Below are 17,329 nucleotides of genomic sequence, written 5' to 3' on the forward strand. Positions count from 1 at the left end.
CCGTGTCAAAGTCACTCGGCATGCATATTGTCGAGTCACTTAATTAGCATGCACCATGCCAAAGTCACTCAGCATGCACATTGTCGAGTCACTAGGCATGGACCTCTCTTGGATCACTCGACATGCACTCCTCTAGGGTCACTCGACATGTACATTATAGTAGTGGTGATTCCCTCTCATCTGGCACCAAGTTACTGGTGGATGGTCTTTTCTACGATGGTAACATGTGTGCAACCAACTTAGTGGACAACAATATGTGAACTGAAAATATGTACAAAAATATTACACATAGTGATGCGTGGTACTTAGTTTAGGTAAATAATAGTTGTTAAAAAAATTAACATTATGTCCTTGTGTGTAATTTTTTGGTGCACAATATTATTTTTGATAATATAGATTATTAAATTTGAATTATATTATTATTTATATTGTGTTTTAGAAAAGAAAAAAAATATTCATTTCCAACCATAAAATATAATAATGTTAAATTATTACACTTCATGTCCAACAATATGAAAAAATTTCGATTGTGCGATCCTTAAAACCGGACATGATTGTGGAACTTTTTCATGTCTCCGTATATCATGTTCAACACAAAAGGGACATGGTAGACTTACCATGTCCAACTTTGATAGCAATGAAAGGAGTTTTGTTGTGAAAATTATATACGCAAGTATACGCAGTCAAACAAGTAATAAAGTGATAAGTAAGATCGTCTCCACAGGGATTGCAAACAAAGTTTGATGTAAAATCAACTAATTACAACTTAAAGTAAGAGGAAATAACATGCAAATGGTTGAGTAATGATCTAAATTAAAAATGACATGAATTAAACTTGCTAAAATTAAAACTACTGCTACTAGAAAAATTACTTGCAAGATAAAAAAATGTAATATGGTAAAAATGGCTTGAATAGCTAATTCCTTCTAGTCAGGTTTTTTTCCAGGTGTTACAGCATCGGTTCAGCATTACTCTAGCATTTTGCACAAAGATAACAAAAAAAATTCCTCTAGGTTTGTGAGAATTTTCCAACACTCACAAATTTGATTCTACCATTTAGCTCAATATATTCCTATATCAAACCAGCAAGCTGAACACTATTCAAACATTAATTTTATAAGTTATGCAAGGTAAATGAAATATTCCTATTCCACTTACAAAGAAAAGCCTAAATCTAGGTTTTCACTTGCTCTATTCAAGTTGAACTACTAGATCTAGCCCTTCCGGAACAAGATCTAGCTTAGCAAATTGTTATTAATGGCCAAGAAACAACAATCAAATAAAAATAAAACCCACTTGAATGAACAAAGGCAAAAATACTAAAGTAAGCTTAAAAATTAATCATACTCAACATAGAAGTTCATAGCCATCCAAGCCTCAAAAGTCTAGCTTATATTCAAATCAAAAAATAACATCCAAATTCGAAATAGTTCAATCATGGCTGCTGCCTCTTTTTAGTTCAACAAGTTTCTTCTAATTGCTAAGTACAAACACAAAGAAAAGAGAAGAGAAAGAACAATATTAAGAGAAAGTAAAAGAAAATTCAAACGCAAAAGGTTGGTCCCCCTCTCTTCTTTCTTCTGCTGTGTACTTGCTGCAATTACTCCTCTTCAAGAAAAATGGCAGCTGCCCGTCCTTGAGGATGATGGAAGATGGATATGTACTTTCCTTTCTCTTCTTTTAGTTGTTGGGTTTTTAGGGTACAAAATTCATACCCCAAAATAGAAGCCCAATCTTTTTCCACTTTGGCCCACTAGATTTAGTCCTCTTCCTTCCACAGCAGCCAGCATGTATTTTGAGTGATTGGGACGAATTTGCTTATGTGGATAAGTGAAACTCGTGTTTCCACGTCACTGCCAGAATGCTGAATTCGCTTCAGCATTGCAGCAATCTGCCTCAATTTCAGCTTATGTTCCACTTCTTCCTTGCTTCCTTTTCTTTTCCTATCAATTTAATTCTTCATTTTTCAACACAAACAAGCACAATTAATTGGAGGAACACACCCAACAATACCAATTTTTACACGACTTAAAAGTTAGCTTACCAAATAGAAAATAAAGCTAAAACTAACTAAAGTTAAGCAAACAAACACAATTTTCACTACTCTTCTCACAATACTTTTAGTTTAAAAGCATAAAAAATAACTCTATGCCATAGAGTTATCAAGTTTTTTGTAGTAGTGGTGGTTCCCTCTCATCTAGCACTATTGGAGAACATTATCTCATATGGATTAAATGTAAGAGTATTGAGCCATATATAAGAACATGGCTACTCCACTCATCACCAATTGGTTTTGAGATGGAACCTCACGATTCTTGTCATGGTATCGGGGTCATATTCCTAGCGGGCTTTCGATTCAAACCTATCCAGATGATTAGCTAGCTGCGCGAGATTCAGATGGTGCAAAAACGCTTGAGATTCGAACAAAAATAAGCGAGCAAATGAGATGACTTGTGATAAGGTAATTCAAGATTGGTGAGCAAAAATAACCACTATCTTGAGGGGGAATATTTGAGAATATTATTTCACATGGATTAAATGTAAAAATATTAAGCCATATATAAAAATATGAGATTCCATCTCAAAACCAATTTTTGAATAATTTCTTTTCCAGGATGGTAACATGTGCGCATCCAATTTTGCAGACAACAATATGTGAACCAAAAATATATACTAAAATATTACATATAGTGATGTATGCATGGTACTTAGTTTAGGTAAATATGAGCTCCTTAAAAATTATTATTATTATGTCCTGGTGTGTAATTTTTTGGTGCACAATCTCATTTTTTATAATAAAGATGTAACAATATTTATAATGAGGTGTCAAATTTTGATACACATGACCAAAATAAATAAATTAATTTACAAATAAAGAAAAACTGATTTCACTACCACAAGGGATGATACACTCCACAAAGCCAGTAACTTTTTGAGGCTTGGTGGAGAAAGTGACATAGTGACTATTAGAGAACCAATTTAATGTCAAAAAAACAAAACAAAAAATAAAATAATTAGAATATAAAAAACATAAAAGGCAGCAAATCATCTCAAAGTTGAATGCCCACTATTTACAGTGTTATGATTTTAGTGGAGAAAACCTTTAATTATGTGTGTTTTTGGATAGACATGTTTATGAAAGTTAATTATATCATTAGAGGATGTGACTTAACTTTTCTATGTTAAGCCATTTCTACATATTAATTACTCTTTTTAATAATAAGTTTCTTGCCCAAGTTTTAATTACTTCAATTTCTGACAGGGCACGAGTTCATAATTATTATCTTAATACAACTCATCTCCTTTATTTGCTGACTAATAAAGTTGACCAACAACTATAGATAATGACTTCCAAGCACAAAAAAAAAAAAAAAAAAAAGAAAAGAAAAAAGAACTTGATATTAAGATAAAGATTAAGCCCTTTATTACATATATATGTATTTTCTTTTAAAGCATGCTTTAGAAGAATAATCAGTTCAGTCCTAGCTAGTTGCATGTAAATATTAATGCTGGGTTTATTACAAAATTCAATAAAAGGGTTTGACATGATAAATCAACACATGTACGTTTATTAATAAGTACATACTTTTTAGTGGGTTTTTTGTTTTGTTTTTAATTTAGAAGAAATAAACCATAATTGTGAGTGGGATAGTGCTTATGATCAGAAGTTGTAATCAAGTGTATATATATATCTCAATAAAGAAGTTATTTTGAATTAATTTTGTAAAAAAGTAAGTAGATAGCTAGTTTAATTAGTTTGGTTTGGAGTTGGTTGTAGAGGCAGATGTTGGAGAATGAAGCAACTATCATGTGGATGATATCCTAACAAGAAACCCAATAATGAATTAGTTGTTTATGATTATCCAAGCACCATAATTTGACTACCCATTAACAATCAAGTGGGCATGATTAACAAATGCCTCTTTATTATCTTTCTCTCTCTCCACACACTATATTATATATATGTATAATAAAACACAAGGGGAAAGATTCATGTTGGGTGCAAAATCTTGAGATTCCTTTCTTCTTTTTTTCCACCTTTTGAAGTCACATGAGTTTCAGCTTGGCATGATTTAAGGAAATGGAAAGGAAATTAAAGAGAACATCCAATTATATAAATATATATATATATATATGTATATGGCAATTGGCAAGTTAATTAATTTTTTTGATAACAAATGGCAAGTTAATTAAGTTTTTAATGGTGTCTTCCTTCAAGGGAAATAAGGGATATTTGTAGTAAAAGTAACTAAGTTATATTCTATTTGTAGCATGTTATAAAAAAAAAAAACATAATAATAGTATTTAAACATAATAAGTACTTGGTGTTATAAAAAAAATAGTATTTAGTGTTACAAACATAATAATTGAAATATCTCACCAGAAAAAAAAAATAGTTACATACAAGGCTTTCATACGATAAAGAATACTTATAAGTTGTAGCAATGTTCTAAAGGGCGATGGAATACTGATTCGAATTTTGGGTTCTGGCGACACTACTATAAATTAAAGTCGTACATAAATTTTTGTAAACCATCCAATCCCAATAACTCGCTCAAATCAAACTGAGATAACCTGGCAAAAAATACAAATTAAAAATCCCGACGAAAATATAAAGATTGGGCGGGTTAAAAATAATACCAATCTGTCCAATCAACCCAAACTAACCCGACCAACCTAATTAATAGATTTACATATATATATATATTTATGATATATAGTTTACATATAATATAATTTATATACACATATTTATATAAAAAAACGTTCAAACTACTATATTTTTTCCATGGTGGTTGATTTGAATTTTGAATTTAATTTATATATTTGTCTCATTATAGTAATTAACTAAAATATAACAATTGAATGAAAAAAAATAAACATTAGTGCTCGATTTAGGTAGGTTAACCTGACCAATTCATTGGGCGGGTTGAAATTTTTTTCTTTCGTAATTGAGTGGGTTGCACTTCAATTTTTGTAACCCGATCTTTATATGTTGGGTTGAATAAAATGTAACGTAAACCGACCGACGTATACTCTTACTACACTTTTGGTATCAGTTTTAAACTGACACTTATACTTATGGTGTCGGTTCTTCCACAATGACAAAAAATTAAAGTTTAGTGTCAATTATAAACCGAGACTAATAAGTGTTAGTATTGTTTTAAAACTATTACTTAAAGTGTGCATATATATAGTGTTGGATTATAACCAAGATTAAAGGCTTTTTTAGAAATTTTTAGTAATGAATCAAATATTATTTAGTTCATTTTATAAATTAATCATCTTCTTTAGTAATTATTCTAAAAGTGCCAAACTTTTAATTTTTATAAAATTTTAGCATTATAACAACTGTTAAGTAAACGCTTCCCATTTTTAAAAACCCAATAAAAAACATAAAAAATATTCCAACAATTCAGTATAATTTTCACAATCATCGGCTGTTGAGTAAACTGCTAGCAAAATAAAAGAGGAACGATATTACCGAATGAAGAATTCTGGGTTGAGTCGCGGACTAAGTCGCTCTCTTTAAGACGTTCGCGGCACTGCCCAGGAGTGTGCGCGGATCGGAAATTGCGGTCGTCCCCGGGATAAAAACGACCCGATCGTTGTCTTGTATCGGAACCCCAACCTTGCCGTAGAGCACCGTCGAATACACCCAAAAATTTGATATCGCAGATGGAATTTTAATTTTATGAAAAACTGTATTTTTCTGATACGAAAAAGAGATGTTCTCTTCCCATCAGTTCAATCGCATTATATAGGCGAATGGATTGAATAAACATAACGGGAAGAATAACGTTTTCTGAAGTGGGGTGAGTTGGTCCTTAAGTAATCAGTTTAATTAAACACGTTTCTTAATTAAATTAATAAATAAAAAATAATTATTTTATTAAATAATTTTTCTGTAAAAAATAATATTGTGTCACACCAACCCAACCCAACCCCGGATCGGACGGACGGCGCGCGCGCGTGTGTGGTGGGTCAAGTGTGTGTGTCCTCACCCATTCGCACAAAACTGGGTACCCCTTGGGGCCCAAACCCAAATGCCAAAGTTGCACTCTTTATACCCTTGTCAATGAGGGTTCATATCCCATGTGGGACTCTTTCCAACTCACACACACTAAGACACTTATATATTTTGTTAAAATATTCACAATATTTCCAACATCGGCCAAAGCCACGCCGAAGCTCCAACGACAGACAGTGGCAGAGCCACCATCTGACGGTGGTTTTTGAGAGAGTTGAGCTATTGGTTTTAAAGCTCATGACAAATGGAGAAAGGATATAGAATTCATTTGTCTTGAAGGATTTAGGATTTGCTCAGATCTAAGCTGAGATATCTCGACTCTAGCGAGTTATTCCATCATGGTGAAGGGGGAGGAATAAAATTCTTTTTTTCTTTTTTAGAATTTTTATGGTATATATTTCTAAAAGAAGGAGGAGTAAAAAAACATAGACAATACAATGAACAATGTGATATATATGTGTCTTTGTTCGGCTCTCCTCAGAATATTATGGCGCAAGTCTATGGCCACTTTGGTCCTTGCTCCGCTGGCTAGCTAGCTAGCTACATGTTCTAGAAGAAGAAGACTTTATTATTATAGGAGAGAGATTAGTTAATATATTAACTGCAGATCTGCTACTTATTAATTAGATTTATTGGCCTACATTTAATATTTTTAGGTTTATTTAGATCTGATTTAATTAGATGTTAAATTTTACCATTCGATTCTATTCAATTAATTTCAGTCATTCAATCGATCTAATATTCATTGAATATTAGATTAGATCGGTTTATCTAATGTTTTAGATTTTATAGATATATCTAATATTTTAAGTCCAGTATGTATTGAATTAGATTGGATCTATCAATCCAAGAATAAAAGAGTAAATTTTAATGTTAATTTTCATATATACATATAGATTTTACGTATAACAATATAAAATCTAATTACTCATTCAAATAAAATAAAAATACTAATTAGTTCGATTAGATATTAGATGTATTAGACTTTTGAATACTCCATTCACCATTAAATATTTAAAAATAACATCTAATCTAATCCAATCACAATTGAATATCTAATATTTAACAGTTGATTGTAATTCGATGTATCGGTTCTTATTCAATTGAATTGATTTATTCAAGCCAATGCCATACTGTACATACAGCAATATTAGTGCTTAATTCTTCAGTCATTACACTGAATTAATAGGATTATATAAATATATAATGATGCCGTACATTTCTTGTGGTCGTGTATTAGCATGGAGAATTATTTGAGGTATTATGCCAATCAATACCATATATTTATTTTCTATTGCCAACGTTAGTCATTATCAGTGACGAAGCCAGAAATTTAGTTGAGTGAGGGCTTGAATAAATATTAAGTCAAAATTAATAAAAATAACTGATAAATGTATCTTTCAAATTTTCATCTTGAACAAAATAAAATAATACTATTGACAAAATAAAATATTGTCAATAGTATTATTTTATTTTTTAATAAAGTTATTATTTTTTTTTATTATTTGTATTGGACTACTTTTAAAATGGGCTTGATTAGAATAAGAGTAGGCTCATGAATCATGATTAAGATATTGAGTGAGGGCTTTTGTGAATTGGGCTTTAATAAATTGAGCAAAATAAATTAATATATGTATATATCTACATATAAAAAATTTGAGGTATATATTTGAGTGAGGGCTTTAGCCTACATATCGGCTAAAGTCCCTCCGTCGCTGATTGTTATTATAAACTTCTTTTTTCTTTTTTGTTAAGGAAAGAACAACTGATTTATGAGGTTTATTAATGGTCCACTAAAAACTTGACCTTTAATAATAGTTTATATATAGCGTTGATCTGCGATAAAATTTGATAAAAACTTTGACTACATCAATAATATTTAACTCTTTTTTTTGATAAACTACAATATTTAATTTAATGCCAGTTTCAAATGATTATTTATTCTTTTCGAATTTCAGTATAACTATCAAGATCTATAAATTGATTAAGATTGTATAGAACCTAAACTTAAGTTAGAGTGTATATAGAATATATATATTGTTTTTTTTTTAAAAAAAAAAATATTTATGTTTAATGCTACTCAAAATAAACACATAAATAATGAAAATATGTGCTTTACCAAAGTTTGTTTTTACAAATTTCATCGCAAACCATCGTAGACTATCTCTAAATTCTGTCGTTAAGCATTGATTTGACATTGTTTTTTGCCTAAAAAATCATACTTTCATAATATCATCGCTATAATATTGTTAAAGTACCATCAATTACTAATTTAACATCAAATTTTATATCAAAAATCAAGTTTTCAGAAGACCATTGCTAGGTAATGCCTCATTAAGTAATGCGTAATGATAGTATCATGAAAACTTTTTTCGCAAACAAACAAATTTAAATTAATGCTTAATGATAATCTTGTGAAAATTTAATCTGGCAACAAGATACTAAATCGATGCATTAATAATGGTGCCACAAAAATTAGATTTTTTTAGCAAACAACGATGCTTAATGATGGACGGTGTGCAATAAAATTTGATAAAAGTTTTGGTAATACATACTTCAAACTTACCTATGCTTTCTCAATTTTTTTCCTTCTATTTTCATCGCAAATAATCGTAGAACTTGGAAATCATTGTTAAACATGTATTTGATATAATTTTACCTAAATAAAATCACACTTTTACGAGACAATGCAAGATCACGTTAAAAATGGATGAGATTTTTTGACACAACACAAAACTAGCATGGTTTATAAGAAAACGGGCTATTCTATAAAAAACAGTTGGGTTGGCCCGCACGACACAAATCTATGTACGTCACGAGAATCCTAAGACTATCCTATAAAATTGTTGACACGACACAAACCTTTATATTTTTATGACCTGACATGGCACGACTCGTATTGTCGTGGACTTTCCAAAATACCGGACACTGATGGCATTGGCATGCACATATATTTCCAGCTCAATTGTCGAGCATTGGTTTAGTATTATTCTTTGGAATAAAAGAACACAAAGTAATTAACGAAGCTTTTGATATTTTAATTGACCTTGAATAGCGTAACTCTATTACTTATACAAAGTAATTAATTAAAGAGAATACACAAAAGATTGAAGTTAATCTCCTCTTTTGTTTAGAGTATCCGTATTTCATTACAATAAAATATGATATTTATATATATTAAGAATAACATATGAATATTGGATATGATGGGTTGGCTTTAGGCTTACATATGAAATTTTGAATCACAGTACATGAAATTTCTTCCTTATTAATTAATGCAACTACCATTTTAGTGCATATAATTTAGCATAATATAAATTTCCTTGGGATAATCACCCTCTGTTCCAAGTATTTGAAGCTGCAAAACAACAAACAAACACATAAATTAGCTTTAAGTGAAAGAAGAAAAAAAACCAAAAATTATTAATAAATGTCAAAAAGATAAAAAGAGAAATAGATTACTAACCTTGACTAGAAATGGTCCAGTCCTTATCCTGGCCCAAGGCCCAAAAGAAATATCCACCCAAGCCCAAAGATCTTGCGAAACGGACCTTGATTCTAATAGAAAGTACATCCTCATATCCAATCCATGAATCTCCACTGTAAGAGTAAAACGACGCCGCTTCCTCATCTAACACAGGAACAACCTTGTTCCTCTTGTTAAACTCAACTATTTGAGAATACACCAAAACACCATCTCCTGGCCCAACTCCAATAGTCGGAGCCCCGACTCCATTCTCGTCCGGGTTTTCTAGCTTCCAAGTCCTCCCATACAATGGTAAGCCCATTACGATCTTATGGGCCGACATACCCGAGTTGATCCACGACCCGATTCCGAATGTTGTACTGATATTACTATTCCTGTCATTTAAAGAAGAATGTAACCCGGTAAAGTTTTCCCATGACCCGTGATAGTCAAAACACATCGGGTTGACCCAATCAAGAGTTTGACCCATTACTTTAACCGGGTACGATCTTAAATTATCGAACAGAAATCTCGAAGAGAAATATACAGCAGAGGTTAAAAGAAGCCTTGCCTTATTCCTATTCCTACCACTACCAGTTATGGAGTCTAAAATCAAAGCTCTTCGCCATTCTTTGTATAACAAAGCTAAATTCTCCATATCCTCATCGTTAGCTGGGAATTCCCAATCCAGATCAATACCGTCGAAGCCGTATCTCCGAGCTACTTTAATGGTGGACTTGATGAATGTTTTTCGGGTTCTTCTACTGCTAGCCATTTCTGAGAACACTTTTGGGTCATTCCCACCACCTCCGATTGAAAGGAGAGTTTTCACAGGTGGATATTTGTTTTGGAGAGATTTGATAAATTTTGGTATCTGTGTCATGTCTAAAGACGTGATTTTTAGCTTATATGTTTTCGGGTCGGGTAAGAGGAAAGCGTAGTAGATATGGCTGAAGTAGGTGGTGTCGACGGCGGATGCTGGAAATGACCCGAATGAAGGCCAATAAGCTGCTCTAATTCCTCTCCGTGGTCGATGAATAGGGTGGGAAACGCGTGGTTTATGAGGTGGTGGGAGATAATCCGGTCCCGGAACAGGGGATCCGACTTGAATTGGTGGCTCTGCTGGAGAAATGGGTTCCGAAGGGAATGACTCCGGAGCTGGTCCCGGTGAAAATTCTGGCAATGGAAATGACTCCGGAGCTGGTTCGGGTGATAATTCTGGCAAATATGACACCGGAGCTGGTCCCGGTGAAAATTCTGGCAAAAATGACCCCGGAGCTGGTCCAGGTGAAAAGTCTGGAAATGGAAATGACTCGGGAGCTGGTGCGGGAGAATATTCCGGCTGTGGGAGTGTATCCGCCGGAGCCGGAGATATTGGGTTGGGAAGTGTAGACGGAGAGGATGGTACTGATGGGTAAGGATAAGGATGATGACGTGGCATATGTGAATATGAACTAGTTGGGAAAGAAAACGACATTGAAATTGGAATAGTTGATTGAAAAACGACAATGATTAGACATGCTTGTATGATTAGTTTTGGACTAGAAGTAGTAGCCATTTTGGTATGAAAAGGGACTTTCATCAATGATATAGTTTGTTTTTAATATTTAAGATTTGAATTTGTACAATACATCAAATTGCATTATATATAGTTGTATTGTATCGATATAGGACAATAATGTCAACATTTTGATATTTAATGTTAACTTAGATTGTAATTATTTTGTGGTCAAAGTTTCCTAAGTGTATATTTGGAGATTGCCTAGAGCCAAAAATTAACTGCATTCAGCCAAATTAACTAATTGAATATATATGAGTAGAAATCAAGCCTACTTTTCATTTTTGCTGGAATATGATGGATTTTTTACCAAATTAATTTAATACACATTTATATATTAATAGAGTAAGGGATATCCCCTTGGTAGCCTACACTTTTTTGTCTTGAGATCAATAAAATTTTTCAGATATTATTATTTATGAACACATTTTTCCTATCAAAATTACTTGTTCTAGTGCGACCGGTGATGATTTTTTTTACCTACACTAATGTTTCTTACAGTGCTCCAATCAGGTGTCCTCATTAGTACTTCATGGGCTTCGGCATGATACGATACAATGGTGCACATTGGCACAACATGACATAAAAATATGGGCTTAAACATGACACAACACGACAAGCACGAATGTAAGTATGAATAGACTAGCCTGAAAAGCACGACATGCGACAAGCCAAAAAATACGACACGACATATTAAAAGTTTCAATAATTTAATATTAATAATAATAAATAGATATATATTTATCAATTATAAATAAGTTAAAATAATAATAAAATTTAAATATAATACTTATAGTATGATTCTATAATTAACACTATTGAAAAAAAAATTATAAAACTAAAATTATATATTAATTTATTTATAAAGTATGATATAAAAATTAAGTATTTATAAGTAAATATTCAAAATATAATAATTATATAATATTTTGTTTATATGATTATTTGTAAAATATTACTGAAAATTATATAAATATAATTGAAGTTGTTAAAAATACATTTATTTTAATAATTGGCTCATTAATTGTAAAAATAAATATGGAAAAATAAAACAGGAATTTGAGTTCGAGTATGAAAATGGGCTGGCCCGTTTTTCTTAGCAAAAAATGGTACGAATCCAAGTACGATACAGAAATATTGGGTTTACGAGCCGTGTCGTGCACTACAAGAATTTTGTATAGTACCGGCGGAGACATCCGCCGGTATTAATTGTCTCCTAAGCTATAGATAATAATTATTACGGCGTGAGAATCCACGATAATTATCGAGTCGGTATTAATTGGTCGCTATTAATGACTATTAGCGACCAAAAGGGACTTCCTAGGTAATAATATTAATACCGTGCGGATTAATAACGGTGGGGTGCCAGGTATTAGTGTCGGCTTACTTTTATACGGCGACACATTAATGAGCGGACCACATTTAGTATTCCGCCGGTATTAATATTTTTTATATAAAAAAAATTATTATTTTTAATATTTATATAATAAAATTAATTATAATTATATATAAGAATTATTTTATAAATATATTATTAATTAGAAATCAAACATTAAGAAATTAAACATTAATTTTAATTTGTCTATTACAATATAAACTATTAACTTAAATAAAATTAGGAAATTGTCTTCAAATAAATTTTAAAACATAAAAATTTACATAATTAAAAAAACCTAATTATCATTGTTCAAATCAGTAAATTCCAGAAATTCATTTGCATTCGAGCTAAGTCTTGAATCGTCGGGATTATCACAAGATTGAGGAGTCGGCGGGGTAGGGTAATAAGGTTGTCCAAGATCTCCATAAATTGTCGAGTCTGCGGGCGAACCAAAGTAGGTTCTTTGTTATTCTTGACTCGACGCCTTGAAAATACGACCATACATGAGTACATTTGTGGAGATCCTTCCATTTGACCATACACAAGTTTTTGCTGCACAATGCTATTTTATGCTAGTTAAGATATTTTATACTATTTTATGATATTTTTTTTAAAAAAAAAAATTATGCATTATTACTTATTTAGACAAATTATTATTCACCATGTAAAAATTATAATATTATTACTTTTATTTTCTACTATAATAAAATTTTATTATTAAAAAGATTATAACTTACACAATTATTTATAAATTATTATAATATTAACATTCATTATTAAATATATTTTTTATTTTTTATTTTAAAGAAATATTATTTAAAAATATTTTCCTATATTAAATTTTTATTTTTAAAAAAATATAATTAAAATCTTAAAAAATTATTTAATTCTTTACATCAAAATAATTTTTTTTGCTTTTAAAGTAATATTACAATAATTTTTTCATTTATTAATTTTTTTTATTTAAAAAAGATAAATTATTATTATTAATATTCATATTTTAATTATTTAAATGTTAAAATTTTATTATTTAATTAATTTTTTATATTTAATTATCAAGTGTTTATTTTATAAAAAAAAATCGTAACTTAAATTTTTATTATTAAAAAAATTATAATTTAGATTTTAAAATCTTATTTAATCATTTACATAAAAAGGTTTCTTTATTTTTATTTTTTATATACATAAAAAGCATTTATATATTACATTTATATAATTAATGTTAAGAAAATATTTTAATTACAAGTATTTTTTTCAATATTATAAATTTATTCTAATTTTTTTACTATTTTTTTTTAAAAATAATCAAACAATCAATTATATAACAATTTTATAATTTTGTACCTATTTACAAGTTGTAATTTTTTTTTTAATAAATGGCATAACATTTCTTAACAAAATTAAATAATAAACTCTATAAAATACATTTACTATTACATAATATATATAATAATATACTATATATATTGTATATGCAATAATATACTGTATATACAATGTACAATATATATAATATACTGTTATACAATATACTGTAAATAAAAACTTAAAATTAAACTTACCCATATTTCTAAATATTATATACGGTATAAATATTATATATATATATTATATATTATATATAAACATACAACACATATATTTACATTTTATATATATAAACAAAATTATACACTTATAATTTACACAATCAACTATACACACACATATATATAAATTCATATACCAATAATTACAAAAATTTTCAAAACACAAAAAATAAAATACCAACAGAAAATTAAAAACACCAACCTTTTAATTTCTGGTAGAAGATTTAATTCCTCCTCCGACGTCCCTAATCTCCGTTAGTATTGCAGTCGATTGTACCCAATACTTAAACCAAAGACAATAAAAAAATAATTACAAAACATATTTAAAACAAAGATAAATTATAACAAAAAAAATGATATTATAAAAGAAACAATACCTATGCAATGGTGGTTCACGGCGATGCAATCCCGGTAAAAAATAGAGAAATGGCCGGAGATAGAGGAGGAGAAGAGAAAGGGGCGGTGGAAATGGGAGCAATCGGGTGGGAAAAAATTTGGGGGAAAAATTTGGGGGGAGAAATGAAAAATGTTTTCAGAGTGAAGGGGGGTCTTTTATAAAGTTTTATTACCGGCGGGACCCACCGGTATTAATAGGGGTTCCGCCGGTAATAAAAAATCGGTCAGATTCCCCTACTAATACCGGCGGAACCCGCCGGTAATTATCCGCCGATAATAGTCTTTTTAAATTTTGAGCGGTAAAATTCCCGTCCAAGGAATTAGAGGCGGATTTTCTGCCGGTAATACTCCTATTCCGCCGGCATTAATATTTTTTATTAAATATTAATTTTTTTTTTTATTTTTAAAAAGTAATACCGACGGATTACCATTTCCGCCGGTAATAACCTAATTAATACCGGCGGTTTGGCTCCGCCGGTATTAATTCCGCCGGTATTGCTATATTTTCTTGTAGTGGTGCCTACCTTAGGACACGACCTATATTTTTTATGGCATGACTCTCATTTAAAAAAAGACGGTATAATATTGGTCGGGTCAGCACGACACAATACACACAAATTTACAACACTACTTGGGTCTTGGGCTTTAGGCTCAAAACTAGTTCAATAAATAATAATGTAATCACCCCATCAGTAGGCTAAACACTGTAAACAGTTAATGGCTCTAAATCAACCTGACCTGTATTACATAATGTCCTATAAGTAGGATTTCATCCCCTCCATGCAAAAGGTTCGCGATCTTCAAATTATAGAACAAAAGCTCTGCACGATAGTGTAAGAACAATTGTTATATCATCACCCAATATAATAATTCGTAAACTAAAATTTGTTAATGCCTAAAATATGTAAAAAAAATATATATATATATAAATATTTATTTTAATTATTTCTTTAACTTATAATTTTTCTTGTTTCTGAAAATCACGATAAATAATAATAATAAAAATATGATGAAATTCTAAAATTTAGTGCCCTATATAAAGTTTGAAGATTTGAACACTTACCTAACTTGGAATTAATTATGCACTATATGTACACTATATATATGAATATATATGATTAGTACAACTTTTGTGAAACATATAAGTTATTATACCAATACCATTTTCATTTATGATATACTATAATGCAATGCAACATATAATTTTCAACAGAGAAAATAATTTATTTTTTATTAAAAATTAAAAAATAAAACTCCTATTGAAGTATGAATTATGCATCAATTAACACTTTACTTACTTCATTCGTTTGTGGTGGTATTAATTAGTGGTGGGTGTGGAATATATAATTATAATTATATATATAATAATAATTGACTTGTACTACCTGTCTTTGTTGAGCAGACACTCTTCTTCCCCATACATATATATAATTATTTCATTAATATAATAGAGAAGAGAAGAGAATTAAGAGTACCACTTCAGTTTCAGAGATATGAAGGAAGGTCATCCCATGTGGTATCCACTCCAAATATGGTCATATCACTTGGATTGGCCAAATTTTCAAATGCTTTGAGCCTTTTACGTAATTGGTTGGTGCATGATATTATATAATATTTACAATATTACATTTTTTAATAACTTGCTATAACAGATTATTAATATTTAAAATTTTATTTTTAGACTCAAAATATAATTATAATTAATTATATAATTAAGATAAATTATTTTTTTAATTAAAATATTTAAGATAATTTTTTTTTTTAATTTTTACACTTCAAAATAGTTTTTTTTATATTAATTTTGCAGAATTTCACCTCAAAACTCATTTAGCAACTTAAATCGCAATCAAAATCCATATAACAACATACATAAAAACGATTAGTTTAACTCAAACTGTAAATTAAAAAAAAATAAAATAATATATGGAGTTTATAAATATTTTATTTTTTATTTATAAAGAAATAAATATATAAAATCAAATTAGTATAGATTACAGATAATTAATTACTTATTTTTATTAATTTTTAAAATTAATTACAACCGTTTAACAATATTCAATAACTATTTAATATTTAATATAATCATTGAATTTTTTATATATATATTTGATTACTTAATCCATAATCGTGGTTATATAAATAAGGGGATATGTATATATATCCCATATCCTAGCTAGTTCATTAATGCGTGTTGGGTTCAACTGGTCTATATATAGTGATTACTTACGGGTTACGAGAGATACGTATATATACACCACCACAATTTATGGGACTGATCTTATAAGTTCCAATAACTTTATTTGTTTGCTTCAAATCTATGAATATATATTAATTATAAGAAGTCAAATAATGAGCCAATTGAGTAGATAAGGATCCCTTAGTGCAGTTGCTGTTGAGAAGACATTCAGTTTTGCTGATCAGCTACATACAAGTTCAGTTGAATAAATCACTTTCTTGAGCTGCAACAATAACATTTCAATTAATATAAGAAAGAAATGTTTCAAAAATTTAGACCAAAAAAAACCCCTCTCAATCTTGTATATACAGTAGATGACTCCAAAGCCAACACAAAAGATAAAAACTTTGAGAAGATCCCTGTAATAGGTAGTTCAACATATTAGGCTCGTCTTAATTTTATCCTTCTATTTGAAAAATTACGTATTGATAAACCTGTAAAACAAACTACTAATTAGAAAATAGTCATTAATTCTGGATCCTTTTAATAAATTTTATGATATGGTTACTGTAAAAAAACAACTATTAGTGATAATTTTTTATTCACAATATATAATTTTTGTGACTAAATGTGATTTTTAGTCACAACAAAAACATAGTATTTAAATACAAATTGTTACTAATTTAGTTTTAGTCACAACAAATATTGTGACTAAAAATATATTTAGTCACAACA

General features: G+C 29.6%; 1 protein-coding gene across 2 annotated transcripts; it reads right to left on the reverse strand.

Annotated features, from left to right (window-relative positions):
• Positions 1 to 9,053: 9,053 nt before the first annotated feature.
• On the reverse strand, positions 9,054 to 11,225 carry LOC133032577 (class V chitinase CHIT5a-like). 2 transcript variants are annotated; one of them, XM_061106569.1, is made up of 3 exons: positions 10,785 to 11,165; positions 9,498 to 10,745; positions 9,054 to 9,389 (listed from the first exon to the last, which is right to left on the reverse strand). In XM_061106569.1, exons 1-3 carry the CDS (start codon positions 11,077 to 11,079, stop codon positions 9,364 to 9,366), a joined length of 1,569 nt encoding a protein of 522 aa, XP_060962552.1. In that variant the 5' UTR covers positions 11,080 to 11,165; the 3' UTR covers positions 9,054 to 9,363. The 2 variants fall into 2 exon arrangements, with proteins under 2 accessions (XP_060962552.1, XP_060962551.1); XM_061106568.1 differs by having other exon boundaries at positions 9,498 to 11,225.
• Positions 11,226 to 17,329: the final 6,104 nt, after the last annotated feature.

Source organism: Cannabis sativa, chromosome X (assembly GCF_029168945.1).
Source record: "Cannabis sativa cultivar Pink pepper isolate KNU-18-1 chromosome X, ASM2916894v1, whole genome shotgun sequence".
Taxonomy (NCBI): Eukaryota; Viridiplantae; Streptophyta; class Magnoliopsida; order Rosales; family Cannabaceae; genus Cannabis; species Cannabis sativa.

What these genes read in the sequence shown, in the direction of transcription:
- LOC133032577 (XM_061106568.1), bottom strand. Translation starts at nt 11,079, where the DNA reads ATGAAAGTCCCTTTTCATACCAAAATGGCTACTACTTCTAGTCCAAAA. An exon ending in CTGGACCATTTCTAGTCAAG is followed by an intron (nt 9,390 to 9,497) that starts GTTAGTAATCTA and finishes GTTGTTTTGCAG; the next exon opens with CTTCAAATACTTGGAACAGA.